The sequence below is a fragment of the Chanos chanos genome, chromosome 2 (genome assembly GCF_902362185.1).
Source record: "Chanos chanos chromosome 2, fChaCha1.1, whole genome shotgun sequence".
Classification (NCBI taxonomy): domain Eukaryota; kingdom Metazoa; phylum Chordata; class Actinopteri; order Gonorynchiformes; family Chanidae; genus Chanos; species Chanos chanos.
The window spans coordinates 24,956,398-24,975,950 of record NC_044496.1 but is presented as its reverse complement, the minus strand read 5'-3'; the positions used below and the strand labels follow the sequence as shown (position 1 = coordinate 24,975,950).

General features: G+C 44.9%; 1 protein-coding gene across 1 annotated transcript in view; it reads left to right on the top strand.

The window, feature by feature from the left end:
• ppp1r37 (protein phosphatase 1, regulatory subunit 37) overlaps window positions 1-19,553 on the top strand; it is a 34,595-nt gene that overhangs the window by 12,773 nt on the left and 2,269 nt on the right. Inside the window, 12 exon segments of the mRNA XM_030766954.1 lie at window positions 1,455-1,552; window positions 8,637-8,682; window positions 9,211-9,311; window positions 11,065-11,184; window positions 12,965-13,115; window positions 13,938-14,093; window positions 14,329-14,441; window positions 16,268-16,409; window positions 16,889-17,055; window positions 17,246-17,676; window positions 17,678-18,897; window positions 19,128-19,229. Of these exon segments, the coding sequence (XP_030622814.1) occupies window positions 1,455-1,552; window positions 8,637-8,682; window positions 9,211-9,311; window positions 11,065-11,184; window positions 12,965-13,115; window positions 13,938-14,093; window positions 14,329-14,441; window positions 16,268-16,409; window positions 16,889-17,055; window positions 17,246-17,676; window positions 17,678-18,897; window positions 19,128-19,216 (2,834 nt within the window). The 3' untranslated portion in view covers window positions 19,217-19,229.

Below are 19,553 nucleotides of genomic sequence, written 5' to 3'. Positions count from 1 at the left end.
GTTGCTGTTTCTCTCTGACCTGAGGAAAAATAAGGACACTGACGCTAGTGATGCCATTTGTTTTTGAAACAGTATCTCATTTCTTTGTATTTCTAGCTGCCGTGAGCTTTGGTAGCTGATTACAGTGAGTGAGCAGACGTGGTCTGTTATTAGGAACAGCCTCATTAGAGGAGTCTGGGAATAAAATGGCCACAGTTACCTCTCCGACATCCCAGCACCGGTCAGACTCTTTTACCATCACGGCTTCAAGCTAAAGCCTGGCCGTAGCCAACTTGCTTACATGCTTTATATATGTGTGTGTGTGTGACAGAGAGGGAGAGATGAGACAGACAGAGAGGGAGAGATGAAACGGTGGATACTTAGGCCTGAGACAAACAAAGGGTCTCTGTTTGGAGGAAAAAAAGCAGAGAGGTCATGCTCTCTATGTGTCTGATGGAGGTTAATGTGCCTGTATTTCCCAGCTTATGCACTGAGACGATCATTAAGGCCGAGAGTTGGCTTTAATGACCGTAAACCTGAGGCTTTGACTCACAGCAAACCCAGGGAACATGACTGCCCATACGGATTAATTTCACGTAAAGCTTCAGTACCAGGTCACTAATGTATTGTAGATTTAGTCATAAATGTTCAGACCAAACAGGATCTCTCTCTCTCTCTCTCTCTCTCTCTCTCTCTCTCTCTCTCTCTCTCTCTCTCTCTCTCTCTAGTGTTGTTTTTTTTCCATCTGAGACTTTGAGCACTGGCTCAGCAGTGTGTTTGACCTTTAAACCTCTGGTGCAAACTGACTGCCTTCCCTCTGTGGGGGAGGGAGCAGCCAGACATGGTGTGTCTAAGTGTGTGAGAAAATCAGATGAGACTAAATAAACTGCTGACAGCAGCAGAGTCCCCTCTGTTTGATGAGAACCTTTCAGGACAGAAGACACCTTGAGTTTCTTTGTTCAATGCCCTCTGCTCCTCTCCTCTCTACTCCTCTCCTCTCTACTCTTCTCCTCTCTTCTCTTCTCCTCTCAGCTACAACAGTTGGGTTGAATGTGTGACTCATCAGCTGACTGGCGTTAGCGCTGAAAGGGTCTTGGCAGGCTCTAGACTGTGTGTGTGCCTGTGTGTGTGCATGCGCAGGTATGTGTGTGTGACACAAAGGCTCCACTAACCACCAATTATGATTTCAAGTTCTCTCTCTCTCACACACACACACGTGGAGGCAGGCAGTGGCCTCTATAGCAAATGAAGAAAAAGTTTCCCTGTGTTCTCAGTCCTTATAAGGGCCAATCTGAAAGCAATAATTTAAAAGGAAAAAAAAAAAAAAACAGTTCATTTGGAAACCTGTGATTCAGTGCTTAGGCTTGAGTGCCAGTCTCCTCCCACTATGTGTTAACATTGGAGGAACGTGTAGTGAGGTTCTGATATGTGTCTGAATTGTTTTTTGTGTTTGTGTGTGTGCTTTTCTCCCACAGCCCAGAATGTGACGGTAGAGGAGATCCTAAATGCCTACAGACAAGCCTGCCAGAAGCTCAACTGCAAACCCATCCCCAAAGTGCTTAAACAGATACAGGTACAGAGAGAGCTGTCCCCCTACACACTCATACAAACTAATACACTCCTTTTGTGCACCTCTGCTCTCAGTTCCTCCAGTAGAGCGTGTGTGTGTGTGTGTCTTTGAGCATTTGAGTGTATGAATTTGTGCCACATTTGGCTGAGCTCAGAGTGCAGTAACCAACGACTGTGGCATATCCTCATGTGACCTTTTGTGGTGTCTTTAACATGATTAGTTTTACACTTTGATCCTAAAACAATCCCATTTTACAATCCATCAAGCGTTTACTGCAGAGCCCTTCTGGCTAACATCCTATCAAATGCCTCCTGACGTGAACTAGATTTGACTAACAAACCAGGATGGGAAAACATTAAAAATAAAATCAACTACCTAATTTGTACTCGTTTTAGGTAAACATTATGGTACATCAACATAGAATCTGATACGTTTCTTTCTCAGAGAACTTCACAAAGTCTTTGATGCAGTGACCAGGATGTTAATTTGTGGTTTGCTGATACTGTGTGGTAGCTGTCTTTGGCAGTTTAGCGGTAAATAGTAATCTGTATCCTATAATCTTCCCCATAACTCTTTACTTTCACTGTCCAGGTAGAGATTGGTCTGTGTATTCGCCACCAAAACTGAATTTTCATTCGATTGGTCGTGCTGATTTGTTTTTGTTTTTGTTGTTTTTAATAAATTTGGACACAGCAGTTCTGTTTTATGTTATCGTGGTTCTCAATGCTGCTGTGGGCTTGACTCAAATAGCTCTCTGATGGAAAAACACCATGCAGCTCAGAGACGGATTGCTGTAGAATCGTGTGTGTGTGTGTGTGTGCGTGCGTGCGTGCGTGCGTGCGTGCATGTGTGCGTGTGTGTGTGTGTATGTATGGACTGGAAGCAGTAAAAATGCACAAACAATGAGGGAGAAGGACATGTTTAGAGACTCGAACCCTGTGAGACCACCATTTCCTTTTCTTACCATACACACCTCTGTGTACTGCTGTAGAGGAAGAGAATTAACACAGACACACACACACTCTCTTTTTTATCCAGACAAGCTGTTTTTACCTAGACAGGCTACAAAACCATTTAAAATTCCCCCATGGTTCACAGCATGTAAAAGCTGTGGTTTAAGGAAAACTGATTTTTCGTGCCGGTGTTGTGACACAAAATGGTTTACGGTGAAATGTTTTTTCGTTTGTTTGTTTTTTAAGCATACATTTGAAATGTTGGAACATAATTGAAGAACTGCAGAGCTCCTAACTGCTGTGAGAATGAGGAGGGGTCAGTTCTGCACACTAACAGTAGGACAGGAGACATAGATTGATGGATTGATAGAAGGTCATTGCTTTCAGCTGAATCACAGTAAGCCGAGCAGAGAGAGAGAGAGAGAGAGAGAGAGAACATGTTATCACTGTCTGCTGTTTACACAGACACACAGATGCCAACCAACTCCCACTGTCTGATACACCAACCAGCTCAGTGCCTGGCTCTGTCCTCCCACCTCCACCTTTGGCTCCTTCTTTTTCTCTGTCTCGCTGCTCCCTCCTTCTCTGAAGTCTCTCTATACAAGCCCTGGGCCTTTTTTTTCCCTCTCCTTTATGTTGTCCTCCCAGACTGTCCTTCCACTCTTATTTCCTCTCTGTGCTCTCCTTAACCATCAGTGTCTTCTCTGTTTTGTTTGTGTGTGTGTATCTGTGTGTGTGTGTGTGTGTAAGCGGAGACTCCATATAAAAGAGCTGCAGGTCACACACTGTTGTTGAAAAAGGCGCCTGAGTGTTAAAGCTGCCAAGCACACATGGTAAATTTCCATTGGGGGTCCAGTGGGCAGAAACCACCCAGTCACTTATGTGAACTGTGTGTTTGTTCCGCCGTTCAGGACCACAGGGTTTTTTTATTTTTTTATTTTCCCATAATTATACTCGTTTAGTCACTCTTGGAAAAACGTCTTCACCCAGAGTCACGTGAGTCAGTGTAATGATGGCAGAGAGGGGAGACTTTTCAGATTAAAGATGTTCTTTATTTTCACTTCACTGTACGTGGTCTCCACCTTCCTTACACCCTGGGGCATACATGTTAGGTATATGAGGTACTGTGTGTGTTTGAGAGAGAGAGCAGAGGGAAAGAAAGGGGTGAGTGTGTCCACCTAACACTAATATAAAGTTAACTCCCTCCTTTAGTTTCCAGGACTGTAGAGGCCCAGTTGATTGAGTTTTCATTTGATGGAGTTCTCTCTGTGAATTCTTATCCTTCCTCTTTATGCCTTTAAATTGGTGAAACTCCACACATCTGTGCTCATTAGTGAAGATGATCGGCATAAAAACAATCAGCCACAAATAACCTTCCTGCAGTGAGCATGCCTCCTAATTTTAAATGGCTCATAATTTTTTGACATTATGCCACATCTGCTAAATTAGTCTGTGTTGTGATTGTGTGGGCTTTTGGATGGGGTGTTGGAGATCAGGAGAGTGTGCGCAGGTTCTCTAGATAGTGTGTGTATAAGCAACGTGTGATTTATTTATGTGTGTGTGTGTTCACGTGTGTATAGGTTGTTTAGGAGATTTGTTATGCAAATGAATGGGTGAGGGTCTCCATTAGAAGAATATAAAGTGGTTGTATGGATATTGTATTTGTAGAGTCTGTATGTGGCATATAAATTTTGTGTTTGGGCTTTATAGGAGATTCTTTGAGAATGTATTGGTAGTGAGAATTGATCATGTCATTAGTGTTTTAAAGATTCATAAACAGGGTAGGTCACCTACAGTTTTAACTCGTTACATCTCTGAGCATGATAGGATGGTTTTTCCAAACCTGAAACCAAGACTTGGATGAACAGACAGTGGAGACATGGGATATGCGTCCTCTGCTGCACTGCTACTGAAGTGTGCATTCTCCCCAATGCGCTTGTTTTGCTCCAGGCTACTGCTGTGAGAACTGGCCACTCCTTTCCTCCACTGAGGGCTGAGCAGCAATGACAACGCTCTTCATGCGTGAAAATCCACCGCTAAGAGAAGGGTAGACTGACTGACTATGACAGCATCCTCAGAGTGTGAACATCTACCAAAAAGAGACACACACACAGACCGCTCCTCTGTGACAGAAGTAACCTTAAGCGTGGTATTGACTCGTTTGTCCGAAAATGCTGTTCCCCACCTGATTTGATGCCAGGGCAACCTGTGCCCCAAGTCCCAAATTATATCCCAGCAGGGGAAATCGTGGAGGAAATCACGAATTCCCAGCGAGAGGGACTCAGCCAGGAGAGTTAACCACTAAGTTTTGCTCTCAGTGGCTTCAGGAGTTTTGTTGATTGAATTTATGACTAAAGCAACAATACAGTATAGCCTGTTGTGTTTACTCTAAACAGTGTGACCTGACTGTTGCTGTTCACTTTTCCTGTAACTTCATTTGGGATTTTCTTCATTATATTTTCCTGTGCCGAGCATGGATCCATATCTGTATTTATATAAATACATGCTTACTGGTCAGTAGGGCTGGACCCAAATATTTGACTATTCGGATATTCGTTCACTGGGTAGGTATCTGGTTTTCAATTTTGGGATTCAATATTCTTTTTTGTTTGTTTGTTTTGTTTTGTTTTGTTTTTCTTGCTAAATGTAGGCTATCAGTAAAGGCGAACTGAAAATTACATTTTGTCAGCACATTCTTGTACTATATTTTTAGTTGATTGATATTATTACTGTTTAACCAGTGACGTTACACCTGTGGTTTGTTTGGGATTGTCTCAGTTTCAAACAGGGTGTCCCGAGTTCCGACAAATATCTGTAAAACACTAAAAAATGTCCCGGTTTTCAACATTCACTACCAAATTGTCCCGGTTTTCACTACAATTAAAATAATAATAATAACATTATACTTGTTTTCAGTGCTTACATAAACGTTTATCATGTTCTGTCCTACTCATTATTACCTAACCCTATCTAAAAACACAAACAATGCACCATGCATCTGAATTCAACACTGATATGTCTGTTTAAGTGTCAATATATCAATGTGTTGTTGTCAGGGGTGTTGCTAAGGTGCTTGTTGCTGTGTCTGACAGAATCTGTCAGTATGCTAACAGTTAGCTTCATGCTGGAGAGAAAGTCGGTCTTGACTAAAGGCTTACCTGTTTCATTGTGAAGTGGCCGGCAACAAAAAAAGCTGTGTTCTGCACTGCAGGAGTAAATTTCCGGTTGCGCACGGTGGAAATGCCGACATAAAAGATCACATTAATGAAAATGCCTATGGTGCGTGCCTAAGCGCATACATGTGCGTGTGCATTGACATGATGTGCATTTACTTTGCCTGGAACGTGGTTGCAACTCATCCGAATAGTTAAAATAAAAGATAAGAAGTAATGTGGGAATGCCCCCCCCCCTCCCCAACCAAATATTCAAATATTCGCTGGTGATTACTACTGAAGCTCCGGAGCCCAAAAACTGGAATTTGGGCCAGCCCTACTGGTCAGAAAGTGCTACCAAAGGCAAATTGTGGTAACCAATTTTTGGATGTCCTTTGTACCTAACACACAGAGCCCACCTACAAGGCTCTATTTTGTCTTAACATTTAATAAGTGGTTTGGTGTGTTATTTAGGCCTTGAAATTTATGATGGTTCACTATTCACAAGATCGTATGTCAGGTTATATAGGGGGTTTGTATGAGGGTCATACTGGAGATGTGAATTGGGGTTTGTGTCTGGGATGTGTAGGAGATGTGAATTGAGGTTATGTAGGAGATGTGAATTGGGGTTTGTGTCGGGGATGTGTAGGAGATGTGAATTGGGGTTTGTGTCGGGGATGTGTAGGAGATGTGAATTGAGGTTATGTAGGAGATGTGAATTGGGGTTTGTGTCGGGGATGTGTAGGAGATGTGTATTTGGGTTTGTGTTGGGGTTATATTGGAGATGTGTAAGGGGGTTTGTATTGAGGTTATATAGGAGATGTGTTGGGGTTTGTGTTGGGGTTGTGTGAGAGGTCTATGCTGGAAATATGTGAGAGATGTGTGGGAAGTTATGGAGTTATCCTTGGTATCTGTGTGTTGAATGTTCAGACGTCAGTAACACGGTCTGAGAGTGTGTCTAAGATCACCCACAGCTTTGTGTCACATTACTGTCCATGATAAACACATACATAACCAGAGAAACACACACACACACCCCCCAGATAATTTCTTCACATGCACATACATAGATTCACCACTTTAGCCATGCATTTCCCCCTCTTTTTAATATACACACACACACACAGCATAGATTGAAAGACACAAACACAAACTCACACATTCCACTGATGAGCCCACAATTAGGCAGCAGATTTTTTATTTATCTGTCTGCTTATTTATTTGTTTATTTTGATTGATTTATACACAGGATAAGAAGGCACCACGTGGTCTCTTGCGCAGTCAGAAACTCTCTGTATTGTGAGCATGGTGCATGGCCTGTGTAGTGGATAAAGTTTATAAAGGGAGTAAGAATATGAGTAATGCTTGTTGTTTTGTTCTGCTCAGAGCTCTCTCAATGTTCTTCTCTGTTAAGAGAGTGCATATGCCAGGCAGGAGGCGAAGCTGTGATGTGTAATTCACTAAATATACTGCACAGTGTTTTCATAATTGAAGCCCTGACTGTTGTTGTAACACTCTATGTTATTACATAGCTAAGCTTTATGGTTTATGAATGCTGTTGTTTTAGCTGACACGCTATCTGATTAGTTCTTAACTCTGTGTGTGTGTGTGTGTGTGTGTGTGTCTTCTCTTACCACTCTTAGTTAATCTCTGTGCACTCCTTAACAGTCATTTTGTGTGTGTGTGTGTGTGAATCCATATCTGCATGCTCTCCACTTTGCAGACCTATGAATGGTGTTACATGCAGTCAGTACCCTCCGCCTGTCTATGTAATTACACGGTGCAGGCGGGCAGTGTGTTTGGCCTCGGTGTGTTTGATAAAGAGCAGAGAGGAGAGTTTAATGAGGGTCTTGGCAGCGGGGGTGTTTGCAGGGCAGTGCTGAATATGAAGGATAGCCTTTGAATGTTGTCATTACCAGACCTTAATCACACCGAGTGATTAGAATGCCACGCTGACTTTTACATTAACGACCTGCTCTCTGCCTCTGCCGTGTAACGCAGCTCTACCCCCCCACACTTTTAATGTGCTCTGCCAAGCCTGTTATTGCCCTGACCGCCTGCACTGAGGAGACGGAGGTATGTGACGGTCAAACACTGCTCACCGGCTCTTAATGGAATTAAAGCCTTTGATTGGTCAGTGGGAGGGTTCCTCTGCTCCCTGCTGCTTCTCTGCTCTATATTTCATGTTTGCGTAGGATATACACAGTTTGAGTTTCTCAGTTTGAGACTGTTTCACAGTTTGTGTGTGTTTGTGTGTGTGCGTGCGTGCTTGTGTGTATGTGTACGCATGCAGATGATTTTTCAGGTGATTGGCTGTACTTGCAGAAGCTTCATAGTTTGTGATCCCTGACTGACCGCCTTTTGACCTTTCTTTTCTCCTCCCTCTCTTATTTCACTTGTCCTCTCTTTTCACCCTTCTCTTTCTTGCCCTTTCTCACTCCCTCTTGCTGCTTTAATGTTTTGAGTGCTGTGGTCAACTCTGTAAAACTGTACAAGGAACTAGAGTTACTGCTTCTGCTAGATGCTGGGAAGCAGATACAACAAGATGTGTTCATGGCATTAGCAGCTCTGGTGTTTGAACAGTATCTTTCTTGGTAAAATTGTTTTTATAAAACAGGCATGTATCACGTGACATCGGCCAGCAAATGGGTAACATCTAAACAAGATATCTTTTATGCCTGTACGAGGATGCAGAATATTTCTCACAGTCTCGTGTGTAATAAATAAAACACACACACACACAAACAAACAAACAGGGTGTCTTTAAATTAGAGGAGGATAGTTGTGTATTTGCGTGTTTGTGTGCATGGCAAAATCAGAGCCTGCCCAGGAGAACAGTTTGCTTCACACCCACCCACACTCCTGTGGCAGCACTCCTTTTTCCTTTCTGAAGCATTAAGAGTATTGTATCTCTCACACATTCCCTTTCTCTCCTCCTCCCTCTCTCTCTCTCTCTCTCTCTCTCTCTCTCTCTCTCTCTAGGAGTTAAGAGACCTGACTCAGCGAAATGAGTGTCTCGATCTTAAAGGTGAGTCTCCTCCCCACCACACCCCCTGACTGTGTTTGCACATCAACGCATTAACGCGCACACACACACACACACACACACACACACACACACACACACACACACGTACAGACATAGTCACTCTGACTCTGAGTCATTGTACACATTGCTCTCGTGTAACAGCTGCTCTGGGCGGTTTAGCCGGGCTGTTGAATACCTTATAGTGTATGCTGTAGGTTTTACTGTGCCTTTCAGGAGGGTTTATTTACATTTACGAAGCTTAAGTCCACCCAGTGACGTTGGGAGGACTGGACTCCATTGTTGTTGGATGGGTGTAGTGTCAGAACTCAATCAGCATTTATTTGCTAAGATCACAAAAACCAACACAAAAGTAACAGAAAATGTTTGCCAGCAACCTTTTAAAGAAATCCAAAATAATTCACAACATTTCCAGTGATGTACCAGAATACTGAAATGTCTCAGTTCTTATGTTAATGGAAGCCTGTTTACCCTCATGGACCATTTCTCTCTCTCTCTCTCTTTCTGCAGGGGAGAAGTTGGACTATAAAGCCTGTGAATCCCTGGAGGAGATTTTTAAGAGGGTCCAGTTCAAATTGGTGGACCTGGAGCAGACCAATCTGGATGAGGATGTGAGTTCTTCCCTGTCTCTCTGTTCTCTCCTCTAAGGGTCAGAGGTCTTTACTGCTGATGCCAGATCAGCTCTCCAAACCCGCTTTCGCTCACAGTGCAGATTGCTCACAGGTCAAACAATCTCAGTTGTACATCTGTCCCTAGAGCCATCCATATTTCCACTCTCCTGGGTAACTTATTTTCAGACCTTTTCATTGCCTCTCTGACCCTCATCCCAATTATAAGGATCAGCAGGGAACTGATTCAAGTTCAGTTCCCTATCCATACCTGTTATCTGTATTGATGGTTCTGTCTCAAGCACTGATTTTTGCTCAGTTTTTGTGTCTTACATTAACATCAAAGCATAGAAGTGGGGTCAGCTCAGCTAACTTGGCCTGACGGTGCTGTGTCTGCTGCTGAAATTTGTATTGGTTGCTACCGGAAACAGTCGGGCTCTCTGCATTCTTTGATTACATGACAGCAATGCTGGAAGAAACAGCTCATCAGCAGGGAGTCTTAACCAGAGACAGCCACTGCTTTTTCTCATCAACCTCTCTTTATCTCTCTACAGTAATGTGTGAGATATCTGTGACATACCATGGATGTGAAACTGAAATGAGTTTCGAGTTGAATTAAGCCCTGTTAAGTTGTACCCAACAACTGAAATAGTTTGAAAAATGTAAATATCTGTAAACCTCTAAAAGAATATTCTGTCAACACAAATAAATAGGGCGTATTAAAACACAAAGGTTCAGTTTTAAGCCTCTAAGTTGTTCTCTGTTACTGTTTTTAAACTGCCGTTTAAACAGCGGGCCCATCTCTGCTGTGCCTGCAGGCTGAGGTTTAGTTAAATACTGGCTGATTCAGCCAGACCATGGTCTGCACTGAGCGTGCTCACTACTGCCAGTCCCGCCACTGTCTCAGTCACGCTGCTGATCCCTCAGGGCACTTCATACACAGAGAGAGGGCTGCCCTACTCTTTCGCCGCCTGCTTTGTGTTTATTAGCCTTTTTTTCCCCTTCTTCTCCTCTGTTGCAGGTTTGTCAGTACTGTTGAATATTACAGTGTCAATATCAAAGTCTGTTTTGGTGCAGTGTTTTATTTGTTGCTGTTTTGTGTCAGAGGAGTTGGAAGTTCTGTTTAATGACTGGTAGCATATTTGACTTATACACTGAAAGGAAAGGGTAATTGCACAGGACAAAGGCGGCATCTCTCCTAGGACACACCACAGAGTCAGGGCTCAGTAGATAATCATCAGTATAAACATAACTAACAATGAAGTGATTCACACATCATGAAACACAGTGCTTTGTGTGTGGTAAAAGAAGGCTGGATTAGATGAAACAGCACTGATGCGAGTATGGATATGAAACTGCATCAGTAAGTAGAGCTTTTATTTGGCCCGGCGCTTCCTCTACGGAGTCTCACCAGCAGGTTGTTTCCATGGTGACGTGGGTCCTCTGCTGTGTGGCTCTCTTGTTTTTGCTCCAGCCCAAACAGAGGCCGTGTTCCTCCACGGCAAGATCCGTGCTCCACCTGAAACCTCTCATGTAACTAAAGTAAGATTAATAATGTGGATGGAAGGCAAAATACAGTAATATTCAGGATTGGATAAGAGAAGCCCGGGACAAATCAGCAGTCGGGTTACACTTCAAGCACTTTAACTGAAAATTAGACAGCAAGGGCTGAAGGGCTTTTGGCGATGTGTGAATTTTAGGCGAGGAGTCTTTATCTCCCCTGATGTTTTGATCTGCTGTGTCTTCTTTTTCCCAGGGTGCCTCTGCACTGTTTGATATGATTGAGTACTATGAATCTGCCACTCACCTCAACATCTCCTTCAACAAGCACATTGGCACCAGAGGCTGGCAGGCTGCCGCCCACATGATGAGGAAGGTGAGAGGGGGCAGGGGGAGGAGCTACAGCACTGACAGTTACTGATCTCTGTGCAGAATAATTGAATCAGTTTGACAGTGAGGGGTGTGTATATGGGACTAGGTGGGCATGTACTCTACATGCAAATGATAAAACGTGTATTTGTTGCCAATTTTATGTCCTGACTCCAAGGTAGCGAATCAATAAAGTCAGCAGTGTTCAAACAAAGATAGATTTTCATTAACACCCACTAGCCTGCAGTGACAAGCCTGAGTCTAAACTTGCCCTCAGCACATCTCAGCTTAATGTCAGCAACTCCCCATGGCACAGAACAGGGAAAAATCTGTAGTAGGCATGTATATATAGGAACAATCTCTCTGTCACAGACAGACAAACACACACACACACTCACAGACATATCCTGAGGGATACACAGTAGAGGCAGCAAATGCCACGGCACTCATATGTCTTATGTTATATTCCATGCTGCTTTGTGCTGGTGTGTCGTACCAGCCCATTTCCAGTGTAATATTCATCAGCCCTGTGTCACGGGGGAGATCAGCACTCGGGTTACATTTCAAGTTTCCACGCAGTCGTAGCCCACAGCAGCTACTCCAGTTTTCCTTAGATTACACCAATGAGTCTGGTATGAGGGTAGGTTTTTTAGATTACACCAATGAGTCTGGTATGAGGGTAGGTTTTTTAGATTACACCGATGAGTCTGGTATGAGGGTAGGTTTTTTAGATTACACCGATGAGTCTGGTATGAGGGTAGGTTTTTTAGATTACACCGATGAGTCTGGTATGAGGGTAGGTTTTTTAGATTACACCGATGAGTCTGGTGTGAGGGTAGGTTTTTTAGATTACACCGATGAGTCTGGTGTGAGGGTAGGTTTTTTAGATTACATTGGTGAGTCTGGTGTGAGGGTAGGTTTTTTAGATTACACAGATGAGTCTGGTGTGAGGGTAGGTTTTTTAGATTACACCGATGAGTCTGGTGTGAGGGTAGGTTTTTTAGATTACACCAATGAGTCTGGTATAAGGGTAGGTTTTTTAGATTACACCAATGAGTCTGGTATAAGGGTAGGTTTTTTAGATTACACCGATGAGTCTGGTATAAGGGTAGGTTTTTTAGATTACACCGATGAGTCTGGTATGAGGTTAGGTTTTTTAGATTACACCGATGAGTCTGGTATGAGGTTAGGTTTTTTAGATTACACCGATGAGTCTGGTATGAGGGTAGGTTTTTTAGATTACACCGATGAGTCTGGTGTGAGGGTAGGTTTTTTAGATTACACCGATGAGTCTGGTATGAGGGTAGGTTTTTTAGATTACACCGATGAGTCTGGTGTGAGGGTAGGTTTTTTAGATTACACCGATGAGTCTGGTGTGAGGGTAGGTTTTTTAGATTACATTGGTGAGTCTGGTGTGAGGGTAGGTTTTTTAGATTACACAGATGAGTCTGGTGTGAGGGTAGGTTTTTTAGATTACATTGGTGAGTCTGGTATGAGGTTAGGTTTTTTAGTGCCATGCAGAGATCAGAAAACTGTGCACCAAACCACAATGACCGCATTGTTTAAAATATCCCAGGAAGTCCATTCATGTGATTAATTTAATGTTGCATGTAGAAACGGACTATAAATAGGTTACTATAACCAGCAGGAATTTTTAAAAATTATGTATGTTTTTGTTGTTGTTGTTTTGGTTTTGTTTTCTCCGTTGACTTAGTGTAGATTGAATAATACACCTGTCTTTGGGTATATCTGCTTCATGTAATTGGTATATTCGTGCTTGTGTCCAGACAAGTTCCTTACAGTATCTGGATGCCCGAAACACGCCCCTGCTGGATCACTCAGCTCCGTTTGTGGCACGAGCTCTGCGCATCAGCGGCAGCCTGGCAGTGCTGCACCTGGAGAACGCTGGCCTCTCTGGACGCCCGCTCATGCTTCTGGGTAGGAACATGCTTCTCAGCTTTTTTTTGTTTTTTGTTTAATTTTTTTTCTCAAAGGCTATTCGGTACTTTATTTTGTTTCATCGAAACATGTTGCATATTTTTCATCCCCAAGCTGAGAGTGTGGAGTCAGATATTTTGATGTGGTTATTCAAATGATATTATAGTTCATTTAAATTAGCACTTCACAGAATGATTTCAGTTCTGCTCCAGAGTTGTTTTCATTGAGAATAACTGATCACCTCTGAGCTGTGTTTGTGTGTACACGCAGTGACCGCACTCAGAACAGACCATACTAGACCAGCACACAGACGGCTGGAGCAGACAGTGTCATCATGGCAATAAAACCAGTCGTTTTGGTTGAGATAAGTTATGATCCAATCAAGTCAATTAGATTTATGTGACAGAGCTCTCCTTTAGGAGAACAGTGTTGTCTAACCAGACTTAAACGGAGTGATGGTGTGAAAAGTCCTCAGTATTGTTAAGCACATTCTTAGTATCAGATATCTGAAGTCAGTTATGTTCAGGGTTACAGAGCTGTATGCAGATTTGTCACTTCGTGTGTAGTAGATATGAGGATGATACAGTGTAGTGCAGATTAAATACGAGGTGAAAAGGTTTTGTGTAGATTCTGTGTTGTTGTCAATTATATGTCTGACAAATTGAGCATTATTGAATTTAATCAAAGTGTTTTACTCTTTCTCTCTCTCTCTCTCTCGCTCTCTCTCTCTCTCTCTCTCTCTCTCTCTCTCTCGCGCTCTCTCTCTCTCTCTCTCTCTCTCTCTCTCTCTCTCTCTCTCTCTCTCTCTCTCTCTCTCTGCAGCCACTGCTCTGAAGATGAATATGAATCTGAGAGAGCTCTACTTGGCCGATAATAAACTAAACGGCCTGCAGGACTCAGCCCAGCTTGGCAACTTACTCAAATTCAACTACAACATTCAGATACTGGACCTGAGGAACAACCACATACTGGACTCAGGTCAGAGTAGAGTCCTCACACACACACACACACACGCATATACACACATAGACACACACGCATATCCTTCTTCTCCCACAGTGTCTTTCTTTTTCTCAGGACTTGGCTCATGTGAGTGTATTATGAAACAGGAGACAGCTGATCAGATAAAGATTCACTCTTTCCTCTTTTCTATCACACTCTGGGGCCGCTGGGACTGTCTTATTGGACGTGTGTGTGTGTTTGTCCTCTGCAGGTTTGGCATATGTGTGTGAGGGACTGAAGGAGCAGAGGAAAGGCCTGGTCACACTGGTGCTCTGGAACAATCAGCTCACACATAACGGCATGGGCTACCTCGCCGCTGCACTGGTAAACCATCAGCTCTCATAGACACTTTCTGTCACTATCACCTCTCGCAGACACGAACTGTCACCATCACCTCTCACAGACACGTACTGTCACCATCACCTCTCACAGACACATACTGTCACCACCACCTCTCACAGACACTTTCTGTCACCATCACTTCTCACAGACACATACTGTCACCACCACCTCTCACAGACACATACTGTCACCACCACCTCTCACAGACACTTTCTGTCACCATCACCTCTCACAGACACATACTGTCACCACCACCTCTCACAGACACATACTGTCACCACCACCTCTCACAGACACATACTGTCACCATCACCTCTCACAGACACATACTGTCACCATCACCTCTCACAGACACATACTGTCACCATCACCTCTCACAGACACGTACTGTCACCACCACCCCTCACAGACACGTACTGTCACAGTCACCTCTCACAGACACATACTGTCACCATCACCTCTCACAGACACGTACTGTCACCGTCACCCCTCACAGACACATACTGTCACCATTACCCCTCACAGACACATACTGTCACCATTACCCCTCACAGACACATACTGTCACCATCACCTCTCACAGACACATACTGTCACCACCACCTCTCACAGACACGTACTGTCACCGTCACCCCTCACAGACACATACTGTCACCATTACCCCTCACAGACACATACTGTCACCATCACCTCTCACAGACACATACTGTCACCACCACCTCTCACAGACACGAACTGTCACAGTCACTTTTCACAGACATGTATCATCAGCTTCACCTCTCACAGATGCGTACCAACACCATCAACTCACACAGACACATACCATCACCATACACAAAGACAAATTTAAGCCACATTGCACAGGGAGGAAGTCCAAATAAAATCCGTAATGGGGATGTTTGGGAAACCACTGATCAGCTGCTGTCACAAACACACAGTGAGCTGTAAGTCAAGGCTGCTGGGTCTCGTGCGAGACTCAGAGGAGGAAGCTGTGGCCGGACTGGCCTGCGTCTGCTTCGCGCTGATTAAGCTTTCGCTTTGACAAGTCGTCCACATCTCTCTTTTGCTCTTTCTCTCTCTCTCTCTCTCTGTCTCTCTCTTTCTCTTTTGTTTTAATCTTTGTCAGGCAGGTGGTCTTTGTTTGCTCCCAGAGAAATTGTGTGTGCAGACAGAGAGATTGCAAATGTTGGTTTTTCCTGTTGTCTCTCAGACTGGCGTCCTGGTGTTAATTAAAGACTGTTTCAGATGGCTGTAGTGCCTGGGACAGGATATCTCACACACATGCACAGACAAACAGTGACAAGCACACAAACACTCACACACACACTCACAGCTGAGTGTGTAATGCTGTCACAGCAGACAGGGAACACAGTGTACTCCTATATAACCTCTGCATGCATCTGTGTGTGTGTGTGTGTGTGTGTGTGCGTGTGCGTGTGCGTGTGTGTGTGTGTGTGTGCAGAAATATTATGAGTCCTTTAATATGCGTGTGATATAGATGATGGATGCATGTGTGTTTTAAATTAACTTGAAAATTAAGACAGGTTAGATAATTTCATGGGTAATGCTAATGAGCATTAAAGAAACCATATTATGTAAACTGAAATGTTGGCAAACATTACTGGTCCTGTTTGCTGCTTCAGGCCCAAGATTAGGGAACATTCTGTCCCTTCCACAGAGCAGTTTTTGGCTTTGGAGCTTCTGCTGCCCCCTACTGAGAGAAAATTCCTTTTCACCCTTACTCTCTCTCCCTCTCTCTACCCCCCCCCCCCCCCTCTCTATCTCTTTCTCTCTCCCTCTCTCTCCAGCCATGTACTCAGAGTTTGGAGACCCTGAACTTGGGCCATAATGCAATAGGCAATGAGGGTGTCCATAAACTGAAGGACGGATTGATTGCCAACCGGTCTGTCCTCAGACTGGGACTGGCTTCCACCAAACTGTCCTGCGAGGGTAAGCTCTGCGTGTGTTAGCACCCTTGTTTGTCGTGTATAAAGAAGAAAATTCAAATGTTAAGTTATTCTGTCACACACACAGTTTTGTCACTTAAAGTAGGGATACAACACTATGACAGCCACTTTGATGTTTTTGGCACATTCCACATGTGTTGTCTTCCTAGTTTAACGTCTGATTGTATGTCAAAGACATATTTTTACCTCTAAATGCCAGCAGATGCTAACTTTTCAGTAAATATACCGTTTGTGAGCGTATCTGAAAAAAACACAATGTGAGAGATGTTTAGATTGTTTTGGGGAGGAGTACCCATATTAATATCTCTTTATTTACTAATATTATCAGGTCCACCAATGCCAGTACCACTGTCCACAGAATATTCTTTTGACTTAGATAGGAGTTTTTGGCCTGTGTGTATTCCTTTCATGAGTTGTGAGTGCATGTGGGTGATGTACTCCTCGCACTCCTGTGTACTGCAGGAGCAGTGGCCGTGGCAGAGTTCATAGCGGAGAGCCCACGGCTCTTGCGTCTGGACCTGAGAGAGAATGAGATAAAGACAGGAGGCCTCATGGCCCTTTCCCTGGCCTTGAAGGTCAACACCTCACTGCTCAGACTCGACCTGGACCGTGAGCCCAAGAAAGAGACGGTAAGAGAGGAAGAAATAAATGAATGAAACTGGCATTGAACTAGTTTCTTTTATACTGTCTCATTATGCTGTGATCTGCCCTCAGACTGCACAGAAACGCTTGGCATTGACTAGATTTATCTTTCACCCTCCAAACTCTGACATAGCTCCTTCTATCTCCTGTCCTGTGTCTCCTTTCTGGCTCCTGTAGGTGAAGAGCTTCATAGAGACACAGCGGGCCCTGTTGGCTGAGATCCAGAACGGCTGCAAACGGAACTTTATCCTGGCCAAGGAGAAGGAAGAGACGGAGCAGAAGATGCGTCTGTCGGCCTCCATGGCAGAAATTGCATCTGAGGACACGCCTGTAGACGAAGAGGAGGACGAGGAGGCAGATGCATCTGGCAAGCAGGGAGAGGGAGGGAAACCCGACGGAGAAGAGGATGGGAGAGAGGAAGAGGAAGGTGAGAAGCCAGCAGAGAGGCAGGGGGAAGAAAGTGAGAAGGCGTCTGCACAGGATGAATCAGATTCAGACACTGAGGAAGAGGAGGATGAAGATGAGGTGGTGGAGGTAAAAGCCACGGCTCAGACAGCGTCCCAGAACCAGGCCGTGCTTCCAGCGGTAGTCAGCCCCCCCCCTCTGCACCTCTCAGACAAACCTACCCTCCTCGGCCGCACCTCCTGCCGGACCCGCTGTGATCTCTGGGATCACGGTTACGGAAACCACGGCCCCGCCTGGTACCCCACCATCGCCTGGTCGGTGCATCTCTGTCTCCAGTCCTGGGAGGGGCCATAAGATCTTCATGGTGACCCGTGTGGAGAGTCCTCCAGAGCAGCAGCAGCAGTGGCAAAGCCTGCCTCCCCAGGCTCAGAGCAGCTGCCCCCCCACCCCTCAGCAACCTCAGACAGCAAGTCCTAAAGAACCCCCCCAGCCTTCACAAGCACCATTACAACACACACAGACGTCAGGAGAACAGCCTTCACCAACTCTAGTCCAGCAAAGTCCCGAACAGGCTCCCTTACAGACAGCTCCGGTCAGCACTGTAACACAACCAGCTCAGCCACCACAGACGCCGTCAGCTCAGACGGAACTACACACAGACGCTCCTCAGCAACAGGGAGGCACTCCACATAAGGAGCAGCCTCAGCAGAGCTCCTCGGCACAGCAGCAGGTGGGAGACGATCAGGGACACGTCAAGGAGCAGACTCAAGCCTCAGGAAACCCGGAGGAACTCCCGACACAGAGAGAGCACCTGCAAGAGACACACAACCTCTCTGCCATACAGCAGCAGCTGACAAGCCAGACCACGCTATCAGAGCAGCCTCAGTCAGTTACAGAGACACAGGAGAATAGTCAAGAGCTTCAGTCAGAGCAATCACAAATGGAAGAGTCACCGTCGCTGCCCGCAGAGCAGCCGTTAAAGTCTAACACTACTGAAGAGCAGGGGAGGACGGAAGAGCCCGCAGAAGAGCAACTGCCCCCTCAGCCGTCTGCAGGGTCCCCCAGCAGCGAGGAGCAGCCCCAGGCACAGATAAGGCCACAGCAGCCAGGGGGAAATGCACGGAGCCCAACAGATAAACCGCAGGAGCAAGACCCACAGCCACAGGTGGCACCACAGATATCAGCCGGGCAGCCGGCCTCTGAACCGTGCACAGCCGATTCAGGGCATCAGCGCCCCCTGGTGGAGGAGCAGGACTGTAGCTCCACCCTCTCGCCAGAGGACTCTCCAGAGTCCCTGGATGAGAGGGAGAGCGCTGCCATAGAGACGGCTGGAGCCGCTCTGCCCAACGGCCTGAAGCCAGAGTTTGCCTTGCACCTGCTGGACCCTGAGGGACCCAAGTCTGCCAGCTGCATCATGGAGCACGGTGAGTCAGCAGTCTGCAGTGACACTCTATGCTAAGTTCTGACTGGAGACATGTGTGAAAGTCAACTCTTGGCACGCAGCTTTACTTAAACCTTCTCACAAATGTGACTCATACCAGGGTCTTATCACACAGGATGACCTTGTGTGGCTCATTAGATAGTGGGGTTTTATCAGACATTTATGTTTATTGGTTCGGTTACAGTATGGTAACTGGATGTGTATGTCTGTTAGTGAGTGTGACAGCAGAACTCACCTGTGGTCAGGATCTGGAGGAGCTCCTCCTAGAGGCTAGTCTGGATACCAGCAGGGATGCGCCCTGATGCCGTTACCACGGTAACACACTGTTCCTCCTCCATCTTTCTTTCTTCACTCCTGACACATCAGCATTGACTTATGAGCAACCACTTTCTGTAAAATTACAGCAGCTGGACAGCCCTTACATTCTGAGGGACTAATCTTTCTCGCACGATTCTAACGTCATCTTAGAAAACATCATTTATTTAATTCAGTTAATTTATTTAATTCAATTAATTTATCTATACAATAAAATCCATACAATAGTGTATTTTCAATCTCAAAGATTTTTGTCCTCATGATTTTGGCTAGTTGACTCTTAGATTGGTTTACTCAAGCACTGGTTTCTAAAGGGCGGATAAA